Below are 16814 nucleotides of genomic sequence, written 5' to 3'. Positions count from 1 at the left end.
TTTCTATTAAGGCTTTTATGAGTGACTTTTAAGTTGATAATAAACCAGACTCAAGGGTACCAGATATGTAGAAATCCTACTCCCAAAACATAGATATACCTGAAATCATAAAAACATAAGCTTCCTATAAAAAAGCCAATGAACCTAGAAATCTAGATGAATTATTTCTTGTTAGTCTGCACTGAATAAGTGGAAAGAAAAAGATTTATTGTGGAGGGATTGCTTTTGTGAGAATATTTGTGGTCAGACTCCTAAAGGTAGTATATAAAAACTGTTAGAATCTATAAAAAGTTAATCATAAAAGGCACCTAATGGAATGAAAAAAGGCACAGGGAAATTCTATTGTAAAGCTCGTAATCAGTCATGAGACTAGAATTCCCTGGATGCTTTAAGGAAGAGTAGTTCTGACCTGATTATTCTCTATTAAAACAAGAGAAGTAAGGCTGACATCAGTAATACATATTTGTTGGTTCAAAGAAGTTGAGTTCCACAAACTGGAAAAAGTTATGAGTTTAGCAGAATGAAAAAAAATGAACCAGGTAGAAGAACATGAATGGGAGATGAGAATTCTGTAAGAAGATTATATTAGACATGCAAAAAATAGTGAAGAAAGGGGACAGCTTTTGACTTTTTACTTGTTCTCAGTCGTGAAAGTTTAAGGATGGTGATTTGAAGTAAAAAGAAAAGGAAAATCCTTCAAAAAACATCCAAGCTGATAAAAGAGGAGCAGTAAGTTAAAAATTGTATAAATTAGTAGCTACAAAGTAGATACAGTAATAATAGAAGGGATGAATATCTTGTCAAAAGTCATAGCTACCTGGAAAATAAAACAACATTTTTAGTATGTCATGAAGAAAGGGAACTGTAGTATTTCTTCTTTCCTAAGTGGATACTACAAAATTGTTAATGGTGTGGGGAAGGCACAACATAAGCTTTTGGATATATATTTAGAAAGAAGTTTGTACTCCTAGATGATTTTGGGTAAAGGCTGTGGAGAAGGAGAGAACGACCAAAGAAAACTTTGCTGCAGAAGTAGTGTTTAATGGAGCGAAGCTCACGAGAAATCTGGCAAATGGATGGAGCACGAGATTAAAAGATTACAGCTGTTGGCAATGGTTTCTGAACTGCAAATGGCCACACCTGAGGAGGTCTTTCATAGTCCATCCCATTTAGGAAGAAAGGTTTGCCAAGACAGACACTTACGCAGATGCTGACTGTGATGGCTTCATTGACGTTGTCCCACACTCTCCTGAGCTGTGGGGCAATTTGGGTGATGAAGGAAGAGAGGAGTCTGTCTGCTCTTCTATGTCTGAATGCGAGGAAGGAGGCTTGGTGGACTTCTTCTTTCCAAAGGCCTGTTTGAAAGAGCTTCTTAGCTGGAAAACAAACACATAGCAAGATTATTTCTCTCGTCATGGTAATTTGTGTGCAGCTCATGTTTCGAAGAGTTAGTTTGCAGATGCCATCCTAGCCGCTGCCTGAGGTCAGTATACAGAAGCAAGGTATTAACATATGCAACACAGTATCTCTAAAAACATGATACAGTGCTTTGTTTTGACTTGATTAATCCAGCACAGCGCAAACATAATGCTATGGGAAAAGTGCAGGAACAAGTGGCACAGCTATGGGAGAGGGGTGCTCATTTAAAACCATTAAGCCCCAGGAGAATCCCATTCCCATGGCATTCCCTGCAAGGGCTGGCTTTAAATAACCACTTTGCATCCAGGTACAGGCATGTTACTAAATGCTGAAGTCAGAAGAAAATTGCAATTTACTGGGTTTGTCAATTTACTTTCCCCATTAAAAATCTGAACGTCCAAACTGTGCAAATGCTATGTTTTGGATCACAAGCAAGAGGATTTAAGCTGGGACATGAGGCTTGCTTTGTTGTACTGCTTAGAAGAATGTTAGCTGAAAGGTATATACTCTTTGCTGCAGTGTCCTTTAGAGTAGTAAGACCTCTGAACGTGCAAGCATTGCCTTTTCCCTCTAGAAGCCCTTATCCAGTATTGAAAAGGGACAGAATAGCCAAAGAGCCATTTATTTCAGGAGCCAAGACGACAACAGTTTTGTCTGCAGTGAATTTTAACTAGACCATTTGTTGATACCTTTGCCTAAATACAGAAGTTGTTCATCTTAGGAAAAACGTGGTTGGTTTTTGTGTTTTATTTTCAGAAAGTTATTCTGATTAAAATCGTATAGAGCTCAATGATAAACTTGTTCCTCAGTAAAAAATGAGGTATTCAAACATGTTATTTTCATGATATAATTGGAGAGTGGGGAGTGTGACCACTGATTACAGAAACATTATTCAAGTCCTTTCCAGCTCATGATATCTAAAGAGAAAGAAATGGATTTTGGCTACACTCCCCCTTCCTATAGTCTAAACTTGGAAATTAAAATGAATAGAGACGAACTGAGAAGACATACAGGATAATCTGTTTTTAGAAGGTATAAAAGCCTACTGCCAAAATAAATAGCAATCATGCCAAGATAGGGTTCTTTATAGATGCATGCCAAATTTTCCATGGTTTATATTCACCTCACTTCCTCTAGAGTTCACCTTGCAGAAACATGAAAGAGTGTGGAATTACAAATCAAGGGAATGAAGGCTGATCAGTATTTTAAAACAAATGTTTATGCAGGTAATATTTTTAAAACAGTAAAAACATATTTTTCAATAATTTACTGAAAGTATTTGATTAAACACTTAGCACTATGTGGCAGTTGTGTGTTCCAGCCTAGAAGCATCTTAATTTATTAGAACACCCTACTACTTTTACATGAGAATTCTTCACAAATTTCAACCCACTTCATAGCTGGGCAACATATTTGAGTCAAGCCTTTGAATCAAAATTTGACTGAAGAAAAATCAAAAAGGGTTTCAGTGTGGCCCAGAGATGGTTTTGGTCACAACAGTTGTTTAAAGTTTTGTTTTGTTTTTAAATTATCCTGACTTATGCAAATAATTCCCTGCTGATATTCAACAATTTTTTCAGTTTGCTGGTAGTGTCACAGTATGGATACACATGAATTGCTTTGCATCCATCTGGCCCTGCAAGAACAGTGTAGATGAAATGGATCATTATGCTAGTCAGGCACTAGGAAATGACACAATAGCTAAAAGATAAGTTTAAACCTGCTGAGCACTTACCCAGTTTTTCTTTTTCTTTTTCTTGGAATCTGCGTCATTACCACTGCCAATGCTTGAATGGCTTGTAGCACTGTTGATGCTGGAAACACTTTCTGAAGAATGTTGCCGCCTTATACGTAAATCTGAACAAAAGAAATTACTGTGAAATCCATCTGTCTCTGCAGCAGTATAATAATAATTCTTGTATTGATGTAGCATCTTCCTGCTCAAAGGTAGTCTAAATCAGTATAAAATAATATCAATGCTTGCAGTGGCTCAAATTCAAGCTATTGCAGCCTGTGAGAAACCACATGGGGCTCAACGGGGACACATACAATTAGGCTAACAAATAGAAGCTTCTCCAAACTGGGGTCTTACTGGCGTGAAGGCAACAACCCTGCACAGCAATCTATGTAGGCATAACCTCATAGTTAAGCAGCTTCTGTTACAGATGGATTACTTGAGTTATCAACTATCACATGTGCTACAGTTCTTTCTTCAGAGGAGTGTAGGCACTACTTGACTCCTAGCAGGTCTAATCAGCGTTCATATGCTACCTTCTAACACAATGTGATGGAAATAAACAGGCAGCAGTTCGTTAAAAATGAATGAAACAAAGTAAGCAAGAAGTGGAGAATATTAGAAATGGTTTGTGAGGCTTTTGAGTTGCGATTTTTTAAAACACTCTGGTAACTGTATCTTAATCATTGGAAAATATTCTTGCAGAACATACCCACTAATACCAAGGGAAATTACTTTTTAGATTATTTTTTACCTTCTAGAAGTCAGCTTTGTTATACTCACATCATGCAATGAAATGTCCTTAAGGCAAACATCTAAATAATGACCTCTTTAAAGAAAAATCAATGATACTCTTGAAAATGAATGCTGCTATTATTTTTTTTTCTTCAAGTAATTCCCTTGCTCTTGCTTATCAACAGGCACCTTTGAAGTATATATTTATCATGTGACATCTGCCTAACTGCAATGACAAATTAATTCAGAATCTGGAATTTAAAATGCACACTTTCCTGCACTGATTTAGCACCTCATGAAGGAGCTGAGTACACCAATTTTCAGAGCTACAACTTAACACCAGATTTCCACTCTATAACTGTCTTTCACCATAAGACTTCACTAGAGTCTTGGGTGTATTTCAGTACACAACTGTAGTGATAGGGTTAACTCTTGACACCCAGCAATCAGTTCCTGGCCACCCAGTTCTGAGAAGAAAAGGCTCCAGGAACTCTGGCAAACAGGAAGCTCATGCAAGGTTTCCAGCTCTGGAAATACCACAAGTATGCCTACCATGCACTGCAGAATGTGCTTGCCCTTGCAACACAAAGCAGCAGAAAAGTAGTGTCTTAGCCCTTTTTTCTGGGGACAAACACTGCATTTATTTTAATAGTGACAAAAACATACCTTTGTGGGTATGATCAGGACCATTCAAGGCTCCTTGAATAGCAGCTTGTGCAGCAGAGTTCTGGGCTTTTAGCATTTCGATGGTTTCCCTTAGCTCTATAAGCTCGGATTCCTGTGGGAAGAGCAGAGACTTCAAAATATATGGCACAAGAACAATGTTCGCCTAAGCTAAAAAAATTACAAGATTAGAGTTGTCAAACCAAAGTTCATCGGACTGCTTGGGTAAACATACAAGCAACAAATAAGTAGAATGTACATTTTGTCTCCAAAGATATTAAAACTTGTGTATTCTTTTGCATTTATTCTATATGAAGCAGTCATGTTATTTTTAAGAACAATTTTTTTAAAATGAAAAATAATCTAAAAAGGGTCTCAATTCATTATAAAGTTAAGAGAAACCAAATCATTTTATTGCAAAAGAAAATAAGACCATTTGAATTACATACTTTAGTATATGAGGCTACTGTTTAATGGATGAATCTTAACATGAGATTGTGTATTTTTTCAGAAGATTTAACTTGCTAAATAATAAATCAATTTTAAAACTCCTATTTATTAGCAACTGTTCTGCAAGTTAAATTACTCCACTTGAGCGCAGAAAGTTCTATACCCGAATGCATAGCCAATTTTAATTAAAAAATAGCTTTTATTACTGCTGCATTAAAACTGTCCTTCCAGTCTGTATTTATATAATGAGGATTAAAGGAATTTAATCTCGACAACAGAGAAAAGAAGAGAAGGAAAAGAATTTGTTTTAAATCTTTTGGGAAAGAAGCTTGGAGATTATCTATTTCTGTTCTGGGAAGAAAACCTTCTGAGGGAAAACACACTTTGTAAAACAGTCACAAGTTTTAGTTTTAAGAAAATTCCATTGTGGGTTGTTTTTTTTTTCCTTAAGATGAAAATAAGCAAACAATACAAATATTTTCTATTCAGTTCACAATGAGCCCTGCCGTATTTCACCCATTCTTGCTCAACTGGACTGTGAAATTTTATTTTTATAGCCAGCTACACTGACTCCAGTGGTGACTAATAGCCCACTGATATACAGTTTCATTCACAGTTTGGCTCAACAAGGATTTGCCATTTATAGGACACTATTCAAAATGAATAAGGGCAGAAAGTTACAGAAATTCAGTCCTGGAAGGTGCTAAGGAGCCTCTTAATCCTAAGCTTGGTGCAAAGACTTACATTAAATTTACTACCTATCAGGTTTAGATTTCTTTCCCCAATAATCAAAAGAGCACAGTGAAAACCAAGACTGTTTACTCATGAATAGGATACCCAACCTGCATTAACTCTCTGAACAGAGCAATTTTTCGCTACTTAAAGTTCTTCCCTTCCCATAACTTTACCATTCTGACAATGCCGACAGGCTAGAATGAAGTAGTCCAGCAGGCTATGATCCGTCTTTGTTACAGGATCTTTCAATATGGATTAAACTTATGTTTTAATTAAAATCTGGAAATGGAAGATTTTATCTTCAAACTATTCTATGATATTGTCTGTGTAAACCTGATGCTGCATAGTTTAATTCTCCTAGAGCTTTATGAAGATTTGGTCTCAACAGCCATTAAAGAAAGATCTGCCTGTCTTACTGTCACAGCTGTCCCTGATTCCTTTCAGTGTTTTTTTAAACAAATCTCTATAGAATCTGCCGATTGTATTTCATATTAAAGTATCTGCTTTCGTAAACGTACCTTTTGTTCAGCTGTCATTGTTAGACTTTGCAATCGGCCGGTCATATTTCCTAAGCTTTTTTCAAAAGCTGCTACTAGATGAGCCTGTGAAAGAAACAGAAGACAACATTCATCATGATCTCAGATCTATTTGGGTTTTAAATTTTTTTTTTCCCCTCCAAGTTCACCTCCTCCAGCTCTTTTCTATTAAACTCAGACTGAGGTAACTTGGGACAGCAGCCAAGCGAGCCCAGTCAGGCTTCTCTAGCCCCCAAGGAGATAAACTCAGGTATCTCTGTCTGGAAATGAATTATGGATTTTATGCCCTGCCTTGAGTTTACTGATATATTGACCAAAAGAAGCCTTCTTCCAAACAGAACTCGGGGAACAATTATTTTCAATTACTGACCACTTCAAAATGGGAATTTATCTTAAAAGGTGACTTTTAACCTCACAAAGAAAACACTCCAGAGGAATTCTGAGACTCAAACAAAAATATGATAGTGATAAAAGGTCATTACTTTATAAAAGGTCATTACTTAGTATATTCATCTTATATTGATAATATATGTGTATGTGTTGTATGTTTAAAAGTAACCAAAACCTTATATAGAATACAAATATAGTATTTAAACACGAGTGCCAGTGACTACATATAATGAACAATCTTGAAAGCTGGAAGTCCTACTTCCAATAAGAAAAACAACAAAGCTGAAACTGATTAAAAGATTTTTTAAAAATGAAGTTTCATGCTGTTTTCTAAAAACATTCACCCTATATGCAAGTTATACAAACAGTACATCAGTTCTTCATTGGTTCCAAGTGGTCTTAAAGAAACCAAAAAGCTAAGCGAGCTTGTACAGCCAAGGGAAAGTAAGAATCTAATATTTATGGATTCCATTAAATTTTACAAAATTTCATGCCCTCTTCTCCCACACCAAATAGTAAAAGCAGAGGGTCATACTTATTTTTTCTTTACCATCTCAAAAGTGGTAATACGCAAAGTTTTGAAGCATAGGCACGACAATACACTTGAAAATGTAAATCACAAACAACATACTTGTATACAAAAATGGATTAACTGAGCTTCCTCACCAAGAAAATTTATTTTTTATTATATCAATAAAGGCACACACAGTGCCTGGCAAATTTTTCAGTTACAGATTTGCATGCTTATACAAGCATAGTTGAAATCGTTCAAATGTATGTGGTTGTACTGAATCTGAGGTATAATCAGGAAAAGACATAGTCCAAAAAGGATTCTGTTATGCATGGCGGGAGGGAAGGAAAAGAGCTTTTTGCCAACCTCGCTCAAATAAAAGAAGATCATATACATAATAGTGGCCCACTTTTGCACTTCCACTTCAGAGCTGTTATACTGATAAGTGGCTTCTGTGTTTTGCAAATCACTTTAGATTGCTATAAACATTTCAGGATCTTATAAACTCCTTATACTTATTAAACTTGCTACAATTTTACCCCTTGTAAATTATATAAATAGCAACTAATTTATTACTTATGGGTGTAGTGGGTTATTCGCCTGCTTTCTGCATCTGCAGGGATGCCTTAGGAATAATTCCTTTGGTAAAGGATACATACCCTGTGTACTAAATTTTGATAAACATAGGACTACATACATATGCAATTTCTTAAGTATTAATTAGTAGTTGTGTATATTCCTTTTTAAAATTTATAGTTTAGGCTTTATTCTTAAAGTAAATTCTAAGTAAATTCTTAAAGTAAATTCTAAGTAAAATGAATCTGGAATATGTACCAAATGCACCTCTGAAATGTGTTATTTTTACTATGCTATTTGGTTATTTTTACTATGCTATTCACCTGAGAAGTAAGGGCAACTTTTTTTAAACTTACTTTTCAGTTCAATAATTAGCTACATATTAAAAATATCCAGATTAATTTATGGTGTTTTATTTTCAAAGATTATCACCAGTGACCCACAACACAATCAGAGACAAAATAGATGCACTACCACAGAACTATAGCCAAATGTCTCCTCATTACATGTGTTTAACAGGAAACTAATGGTGCTCACTGATCCTTGCCTCATAAAAAAATCTAAGGCTTGGCTGATGGCCCGTGGTTCTGCTTTACCGTGAGAATAACAATGGGGACTGAGGGCTTGAAAAGAGGAATAATTTGCTTAATTATGCATTGCTTTTGTCCATTTCTCACAATTAGAGTGTGGTAACAACAGTTCTTTGGCACCTAACTATGCATATTTGTGCAAAGTACTTTCCTATTCTATAGCTGCAAATTTAGCGTGTATTGCACACGAATAAAGCAAAAGAAACTTACACAAAATATTAAGGAACTCATAGGAAAAATTAAGAACCATGAAGAATAATTTAAAATGTCCTCCAAGTTATTGTCTAATAGTCTTTAGAGAGAGACAGCCATGTCACACCTACGGATTCTTATTAAAATTCAGCCTGTGATAGAGTACGTTACCTTCTCGGAGTAGCACACTAAAATTTGTGCCTCATAAATGCAATTGGGCAAAGATGGTTGATCCTTTCCAACACATTTGAGATAAAGACTATCAGGTTTTCATATGCTAATAATAAAGAAACATAACTCAAAGGCCCACCTCTGAAAATGATTAAAGAAAAAAACCCCTCAATCGCATTTTTCACTACCTTAAACGTCTAACACAATACAATGCTCTTCTCTGAAACATAAAGTATTAATTTTATATTTGGAGTAATAAACAGTGCTGCCTTTTCCCGCAGTAGTAAATGTTTAGTTATTCAGCAGTCTAGGGAACTTCTACTTGTTGAAATCTTACGCACATTTGTTTCAGAAGGAATATTGTGTAACAAAACAATAAAAGGTAGCTTGAAAAAGGCTTAATTATCAACATATTTAGATGTTTGTGGAAGTATATATAGAACATATGCATGTATATACTCACACAAGATTATATTTTGCATTTAAATAGTTAAATGCAAAATAGTTTAAATAGTTAAATGCAAAATAATTTAGAAAACAACTGACACATAGAAAGAAGAAACTGTAAATTTAAAAGTGGTTGTTAGAAATTAAAAATTCTAATCAGATACTTCTTTTCCATTTTCAGATTTGGTAGTTGATTTTGATTGAATAGTAATCTTCAGTTTTTGAGGACTGTTTATTTTATCCAAAAGCTCCATTCTTTCATTCTTGTAAAAAGACCTAGAAGTTTTTATTAAAGTTACAGCCAATCTGTCATACCTTAGAAATATCTGTGCTACATTCAGTAGTTTCATTCATGGTATACATCATTTGAATACCATTCAAAATAGCCTGGATACTGCATGTGCTTTAAAAAACACTTATTCTAAATTAAAATATATCCTTGCACTTGAATGCCGCATTTGTACTTGGAGATAGACATACCAGAGTCAGAGTTAAGTAACTGGGCGTTACTGGAATTATGCCTACAGAAAAATACATCCATCTTTAACATGATAAACATACTAGATACACAGATGATGTACAGCTGTTAATCTGTAGATCCATCACATATGGACTAATTTTGACTTCTTTTAACTGAAATTCCTGGTGGAAATACTCAAAGAAATATATGCGCGGGGAATGACTTCAGTGCTAAGATGACAGATTTGATTTTAAACGTTTCCTTCTTAGTAAACGATCCCGGCCAGCTAAACCCCAAATACCTCAACTCTTAGGTTTCCAGCCTATCCTGAACAGGACATTGGCATATCCAAAGTATCTATCTGCTGACACGCTTGGCGATTTGACCTGCGGTGTTCAGGTTTATAAAACAGATGTAAAGCAAATAAATTTCCTCCCACCTGACACGGCTGAATGAAAGGAGGCGTGAGAGCCCAGAAGGGATCGGGCTGATTGCAAGAAGCACCTGTACATCTGCTGACCTTTTCTGTTCGTCGCCTGCTATTATCTTGTTGTTTGGCTGGAGGATAGTGGTTCAGAGCTGGCCAGACAAGAGTCCTAGCCAGCGAATTCCCTCCGCTTTCTACTGGCATCCTGGGTCTACTACAGTTTGCAAAGCATGCACCCTTCAGCTTTATACAGTACAAAGCACTGATCAAAGCCTCTCTGAACAGGCTGGGTTCAGGCTGTTCGCTGGAATTTGAGCCCTTGTCAGTCACGCAGGAAGTCTGCTGGTTGGACATTTGGCACTGAAAACAGGCCCTTTCTTAATTAGTATTGAGATTTGCCCTTTGGCAACAGCAAAACAGGCACCAGGGGAAAAGCCAGAATCTGAATCTCGGAAAAAAAATGCAAATTAAGCATCCAAACAACAGCTGGGCCCTGCTTGAATTTAATCATATGCAGGCAAAACACTTTGGGGTTAATCAAATGAAATAAACTGCTGAAATCAAGCATAGTACTTTGAGTCCAGCCAAAAACCCCTGAATAATAAATGAAACCAAATAAGAAAATTCTTAGCAGAGGTTTTCAAAATGCCTGAGAAATGCTTTAACTTCCAATTGCTAGATTTTGATAAAAAATAACATATTGAGCAAAAGCTTGCTGAAATAGGTCAAATTTCACCCTGACAGTCTTAAGGACACAGGTACTACTGCCACCAACAGTCTTCTGTGGTGAAGCAAAAGAAGACACAAATAGTGTTGAAATAAGATGAATAAGATACTCTTTTCTCTCGCACACAATACGTTTGCTCTGTTCTACAAAGGGAAATCTTTGCAACAAATTCAAGCCCAAGGTGAACTGTGACGGAGCAAGATTTATGGCTATTAATAGTTCCTTTCTCCAGACCACAGTAAAGAAAAATGTTCTGCCTGTTTTCAGATACTGAAATTATGGAAATTTGGAGGCGTTTAGGATTAAGTCTAAGATGAATGAATTTATAGCAAAGCAATCAGAAAGGACTGAGTAATCTTCTGGCCAGCAAAGGCCCTGAAGAAGACACTTTGTTCAGAGAGTCCTCTGCTTGCCAGAAATGGATGTATCAACAGAAAAGATAGGGCAGGGATCAAACTTTTTTCCACATTACACTTACTGCTCGTTCATGTTTTAGCCTACTGGCATGCAAACGTGACTCAAAATGAGGGTCACAGTAGTTTTATCCATTTAGAGAGTAAAAAATGGTTTTGATTTCTTCTCCAAGGATAAATTCCAGCTTTTGTGATTAGGACTACTTCTTCTTGCCAGGGGCTGGTGAAGTATGCCTCTCAGATTAGGAGATAAATGGCAAATGAATACATGCAAGTAAAGCATTGCTAAGGCAGTACAAGATCGCAAAAATTAGAAGCCCATCTGGCTTCTTCATAAGTTTGTCAAACCGCTTATTTATTAGGTACTCTCATATTATTTATGAAACGTATATAACCACTTGCATTTAAATATCAATTCTGTAATTAGACTAAGTTTCACAGACCATATCATAATTAAAAGGTTGTATATACACTATGTTTTCGAGATGGATTTTATTCCTGATATTTTAGTGATACTGTGTAGCATTTATCTACATAAAGTACTCAAAAGATTTGGTACTAACACATTTTTAAGTGGTCTCTTTTGATACTTTGGACTTATGTGGAAGAATTTTTTTAATGATTTACATCTTCTGTACCAGAAAGAGCAGAGAATGAACTCAGAATCAGGCTTATTGTAGAGTACTTTACAGTTTTGGGTTTTGTAAAGTATGTATCTCATGACAGTAAGCCAAAAATATTTACTTATAATATCTAGTAACATATACTTTTCTTTTAAGATTGTATTCATTGTGAAGGTGTCTAATCCCTTGTTCATGCCTGAAGAATTTGAAGGCTCTAAGTTTCATGCTCCTGACAAGTTTAATTTTGAGAGAATTTCCACATGTTAGGGATTTGGAAAAAGGAAAGATTTCTCTGGTACCATTAAAAAACCCTATGTGCTAAAAGGATCAGCTTTAGGGTTGCTTATACGTTTAGAGTTTAAAGAGTGTCTCCATGGAGATGGATTAGAAGGTGAGTGACACAGCTAAAATAACATGATTAAATTAACCTTCATACAACATATGGCGTGCATGCATACACACAGATCTATATGTATACACACAAGCACATACAGGTTTACAAATGTGATACTTTCAGATAGGCAAAATCAGATGCAAGTGTGTATTTTTTTTTAACTGTCCTGTTGAAAAATGTTACCCTCCAATTAGATCGTGACAAATACTATGGCCACTCTTACTAGGTGTTCAGAAGCCCAGAGGCTTCTGAACCAATATCAGTTATACAGACTAAACCAAATTTATATCTCCTCCATGCAGCAGAATTAGTTTGAGTGAAAACTAAGTCAAAGTGTAACTGCCAGTTTTTAGCTTGCCTCAGTTTCTTTAAAATATGAACCACATCTAAACATAACCTGGAGCCAACTTTGAAAATTTGCCTAGAGTAGGTAAACCTATTCAGAAACCAGTCTGTATGGTGTTTACTACGTGCAAAGGAATACTGGCCAGAGACATAGTCAATGACTTCCAAATAACACTGGGGAGAGACTGGGCACAATTTGCCCAAACAAAGCAAACAACAGCCTCATTGCCTCGGCTGCAGAGCAGGATGCCCTGGCATCCTCATGTGATTGCACTTGTTTCTGTATCGCTGGCTACAGCATTACCAGGGTGACTGCAAAAGGATGCAGACTAAAAAGAGTCATCTTCCAACTCCCTTTCAACACATCAGCAAGAAGGAATATGCTGATGCTTTCTGTTGGGAGCCCACGGAAGGAGAGAAGGGCAAACTGCTTTTCTGCCCACAGAGTAAAGTGAGGAACGGTACCAAGAGCCCGAGTTACCACCGTCTGAGTGGCTCCCACACCAGCTCTAGTACAGGCACCTGAGCACAACCCAGCACAGGTAAACAATTAAGTCCTACTGGTGTGGCACCACTGCTCAGAATCACAGAATAGTTTGGGTTGGAAGGGGTCTTTAAAGATAATCTAGTGCAGCTCCCTGGCTGTGGGCAGAGACACTTTCCACTAGACCAGGGGCTTGCAGAAACCAAGCTATCTCCTTTGGATGACACCAGCTGCTGCCATGTAGGCATGAACAAGGCACTTAGAGTGGATGTGGGGATGTCTGTGACCGTGCTGTGTCACAAGACCAGCCACAGCCCACCTCCCTGTGCTCCCCTCTGCCAGGCAGAGTGGCTGCAGCCTGGGGTTCTTGGTAGAAAGAGGAGTGCCCTGCAGAGAACAACAGACTTGTTAGTAGATACGAGGCATGCTGGCTTAGCTCTTCTGACCTCTTGGTGTTGGTTTTAGTTTGTTGCGTTCAGGGTGGGTGAGTGAAGAACTGCCCATGCAGGCAAGGACGATCAGTGCCTAAAATAAATGAGTGAAGGAATCCCATACCCAGAATAGGCATAAATAACCCAACTGAGAAGCTAGCTTTTGAATTTCCAAATATTGCAAAGATTCCGATACTGTCTGCTTCATTTGTTCATTCTCAGAACTCAGAACAGATTGGCAACCACACCGCTGCAGAGGTACAAATACAGGTGTTCTACAGCCACCTCAACAGAGCAGAAAGTGTTGAGAGGAGCTCATCCACTTTTTTCACATCTGGCAGTCCTAAGAGAACAATCAGCTTTCACATAGCTAGAGATTACTTTCTCACAACACAAACAATACTTCACTGACTGAAACTATTTCTTGAAAATAGTGGCAGTATTTATAGATCTAAACAGTCAGTACATCCACATTTTGAAGAAAGGCAAGATATCAGGACCAAGATATCAGGAAACTGTTTTCTTGAAATGCAAAATGATACTCTCTTGCAATTGCATCTCAGCTTTCCTTGGAAATAGTAACTATAGTTATATTTGGAACTGCGTTTAAAAATCACTATACAACAGATTATTCAGTATCTATTCAGTAACTCCATCTGAAACTATAGTAACCAGACAGGATTGTAGCTCACATCCCTTATCTGGAATCATTTTCTGATAACATGTTCAGTAACTCATGTGACAGAACACCAGGAAGCTCTCAATTAAATAGTCCAGTTTCCATTAGTTATATATCAGCACAGTTACTGCAGCATAGGATTTCCACATATAATTGTATTCTGTGCTTCCCTCCACATCTATTTGTGTTTTTAGGGTTTATCTTTGTGAAAAAAAACTATAATGAACTCTATCAGAATCTGCAATTCATGCAATTTCCTTGGTTGTCTCTCCTTACTTCGGGTCTTTTTTCCTAATTGATTCTCAGGAAAGAGTGGAACTGAACTTGGTAAGACTGTTGCCACACCCAAAGTCTAGAAACAGTCTTGTTTCCACTGTGTTTGATTACAAGAATTCTTCTGCTTGAAATTGAGGCAATAGAGACAATTAATAAAATAACTGTTTTTAAACCACCAAAATAAATAAATAGCAAAAATCTCCCAGGTCATGTGTTGAGTAAGATCTATTAGCCAATCTGATATATATTCTCTGACACTGTTTACGATTACAAGTAAAAATACTTACATTTGCTGAAAGCTGAGATGTAAGGGTAGCAACTTTCTCTTGTGATGCAACCAGCTCTCTCCGTAGTTTCTGAATTTGCTGGAAAAAAACCCATAAACCTGCTGTTAGTATTTCAGCAATTTCCTTTTCCTATGTCTTTTGTTTGTTTGTTTTCTTAAGGCATCCTTAATAGGTTTACAATGTCTTAGTTTCACACTTTAACATCAGAACTATTCAGAAAAACAAGTAGTTAGAAGTTGGCAGTGCTGCTGTCACCATTTTCTTGCACTTAGCCAGTGTATGAGCTCAGATCCCACCCAGTTAAGGGAACACATATGGGTAAATGCTCAATTACTTCATAGGTACCATTCTTTGCATATGTAAATGTCATGGTTTTTTAACAAGTTTCATAAGTTTCAAACATGTCTTTAGAGAAGTCGATGATAGCAGCCCTGGATGAAGTCTGAGATTATGAAACATGAACAAATCTGGGTGAGTTCGCTGTTCCTCACTGTAGACATGATGCAACCAACATGTTAAATATCTACATTAGACTCAGATAAAGTGCCAAAATACTCCCCCACTGCCTAACATGAAGAGGGCTTTGATGGCTAGCTACAGTATAGATTTTTGCTTCATGGATATCTAAGGTTAGATGAGAAACAGTAATATTTTTTGTTTCTCTAACACAATAGTTCCTATGGTCCATGCAATTCAAACATGCAGCTTCTTTAAACCTCATATACTATTAAAAATCTTGCTTGTCAACTTAAAAAAATAAATGTAGCTTTAAATGTGATGGTTGACATGAAAATAAACTGAATTCAAGGCTCTTGTATCCTTAATGAAAAACAGAAACCTTAAGAAAATATCTGTTCACATTTCAGCTTGGACAGATATCTAGAATTAAGCTTGCTTATCATTTTAAGCTTATTTAACCCTGTTTGAGATCTTTCAGGGGCTCCAGGCATCGCACTGAACTTAAGCACAGCATGGAGTTTCTCTTTGAAATCACTTTTCATATTCAGGCATAAAATAAATTACTCCAGACTAGAGAAGCAAAATGTTTAAAACTAGCCTAGGAGAGGTAACACACAACATTCACTAATGTAAAGAACAGCACAGTACTTTAATTTTATAACCTCCATGAAAACTGACAGGGAATATTGCTCAAGTTAAAGAATGAACAAGCTCCTGTACATCTATGATACAAAAAATAGCTAGGTCATTTACGTTATCTCAGAGCAAAGGAGACAGATTATTGAGCTGTTCCACATCCTGCACTGCCACATTTCTTTTTCTAAGTTTTGTCTTTGGTTTTCAATAGCAATTATTTGACCTTCCTGCTTAAGCTACACTTCCATTTTGCTTCTGGAACGATACAAAGTTATTTCTCATGAAGTGCTGTTCAACATCTCCTGGAAGAACATCACTAAGCAGACCCAGATACTGAGTAAACATCACGTACAAACACATGGGAAAGAAATGTTTCACCTCTATATACAGCCCTATACAAAGGCCAATGAAATGAGGAATTGACATTTACATTGTTGAGTTATGACATGCTTCTTTAGCTCCTGTGCTTTAACTTCCAGAGAAAGGAGCTTAGAAAATTTGAGTAGACATTATACTGAAATACACCACGGCAAGTAATGAAGAATATCTCTACTTGTTCAACTTCCTCAAAACATATTTTGGCTGACTTTTGCTCTGATTAGAGTAAAAATAGGAGCAGCATAAATGCAGAAGTTGGAAGGCACGTATCTGTGTGAAGTGAAAGCGTACCCCTTGGTGCTGCATTTTATTGCTGCTCCTCCTTGGTGCCCTTTTAATACAACCAGGACTTCATTTTGAGAAAGGTTGTAATTGTATCCAGCTGCTGACCCAGGCTTGTCACCCAGTCTTACACACTGTGAGGAGAAAGAAGCTGTTTTCCACGTCAGATTTGATTTATATCTGAAATCAATCTGCCTTGCTCGAAAATCCATCAAAGTGGTCAGTTTCAGAAATTTAATATAACGCAAAATGTAAGGGAGAGAAGTTCAAAGTGAACATTTGAAGTATTTTTCTCCTGAAAGGCAGCACATTACCTTGAATTGCACAGTCCCTTAGATCCAGTACAGAGTGGTATTAAGTCTG

The 16814-nt window shown here is 36.8% G+C and overlaps 1 protein-coding gene across 1 annotated transcript in view; it reads right to left on the bottom strand.

Annotated features, from left to right (window-relative positions):
• Positions 1-16814, bottom strand: part of NAV3 (neuron navigator 3) — a 69175-nt gene that overhangs the window by 25484 nt on the left and 26877 nt on the right. The window contains exons 11-16 of the mRNA XM_009864387.1: positions 14697-14774; positions 6256-6339; positions 4556-4667; positions 3155-3276; positions 2543-2563; positions 1204-1376 (exon numbers count right to left, since the gene is read on the bottom strand). Coding sequence (XP_009862689.1) covers positions 1204-1376; positions 2543-2563; positions 3155-3276; positions 4556-4667; positions 6256-6339; positions 14697-14774 — 590 coding nt within the window. The remainder of the gene's footprint in view (positions 1-1203; positions 1377-2542; positions 2564-3154; positions 3277-4555; positions 4668-6255; positions 6340-14696; positions 14775-16814) is intronic.

This window comes from Apaloderma vittatum, unplaced genomic scaffold (genome assembly GCF_000703405.1).
Source record: "Apaloderma vittatum isolate BGI_N311 unplaced genomic scaffold, ASM70340v1 scaffold3102, whole genome shotgun sequence".
Lineage (NCBI taxonomy): Eukaryota > Metazoa > Chordata > Aves > Trogoniformes > Trogonidae > Apaloderma > Apaloderma vittatum.
Note: the sequence above shows the minus strand (reverse complement) of the source record. Positions and strands in the feature narration are given on the sequence as shown.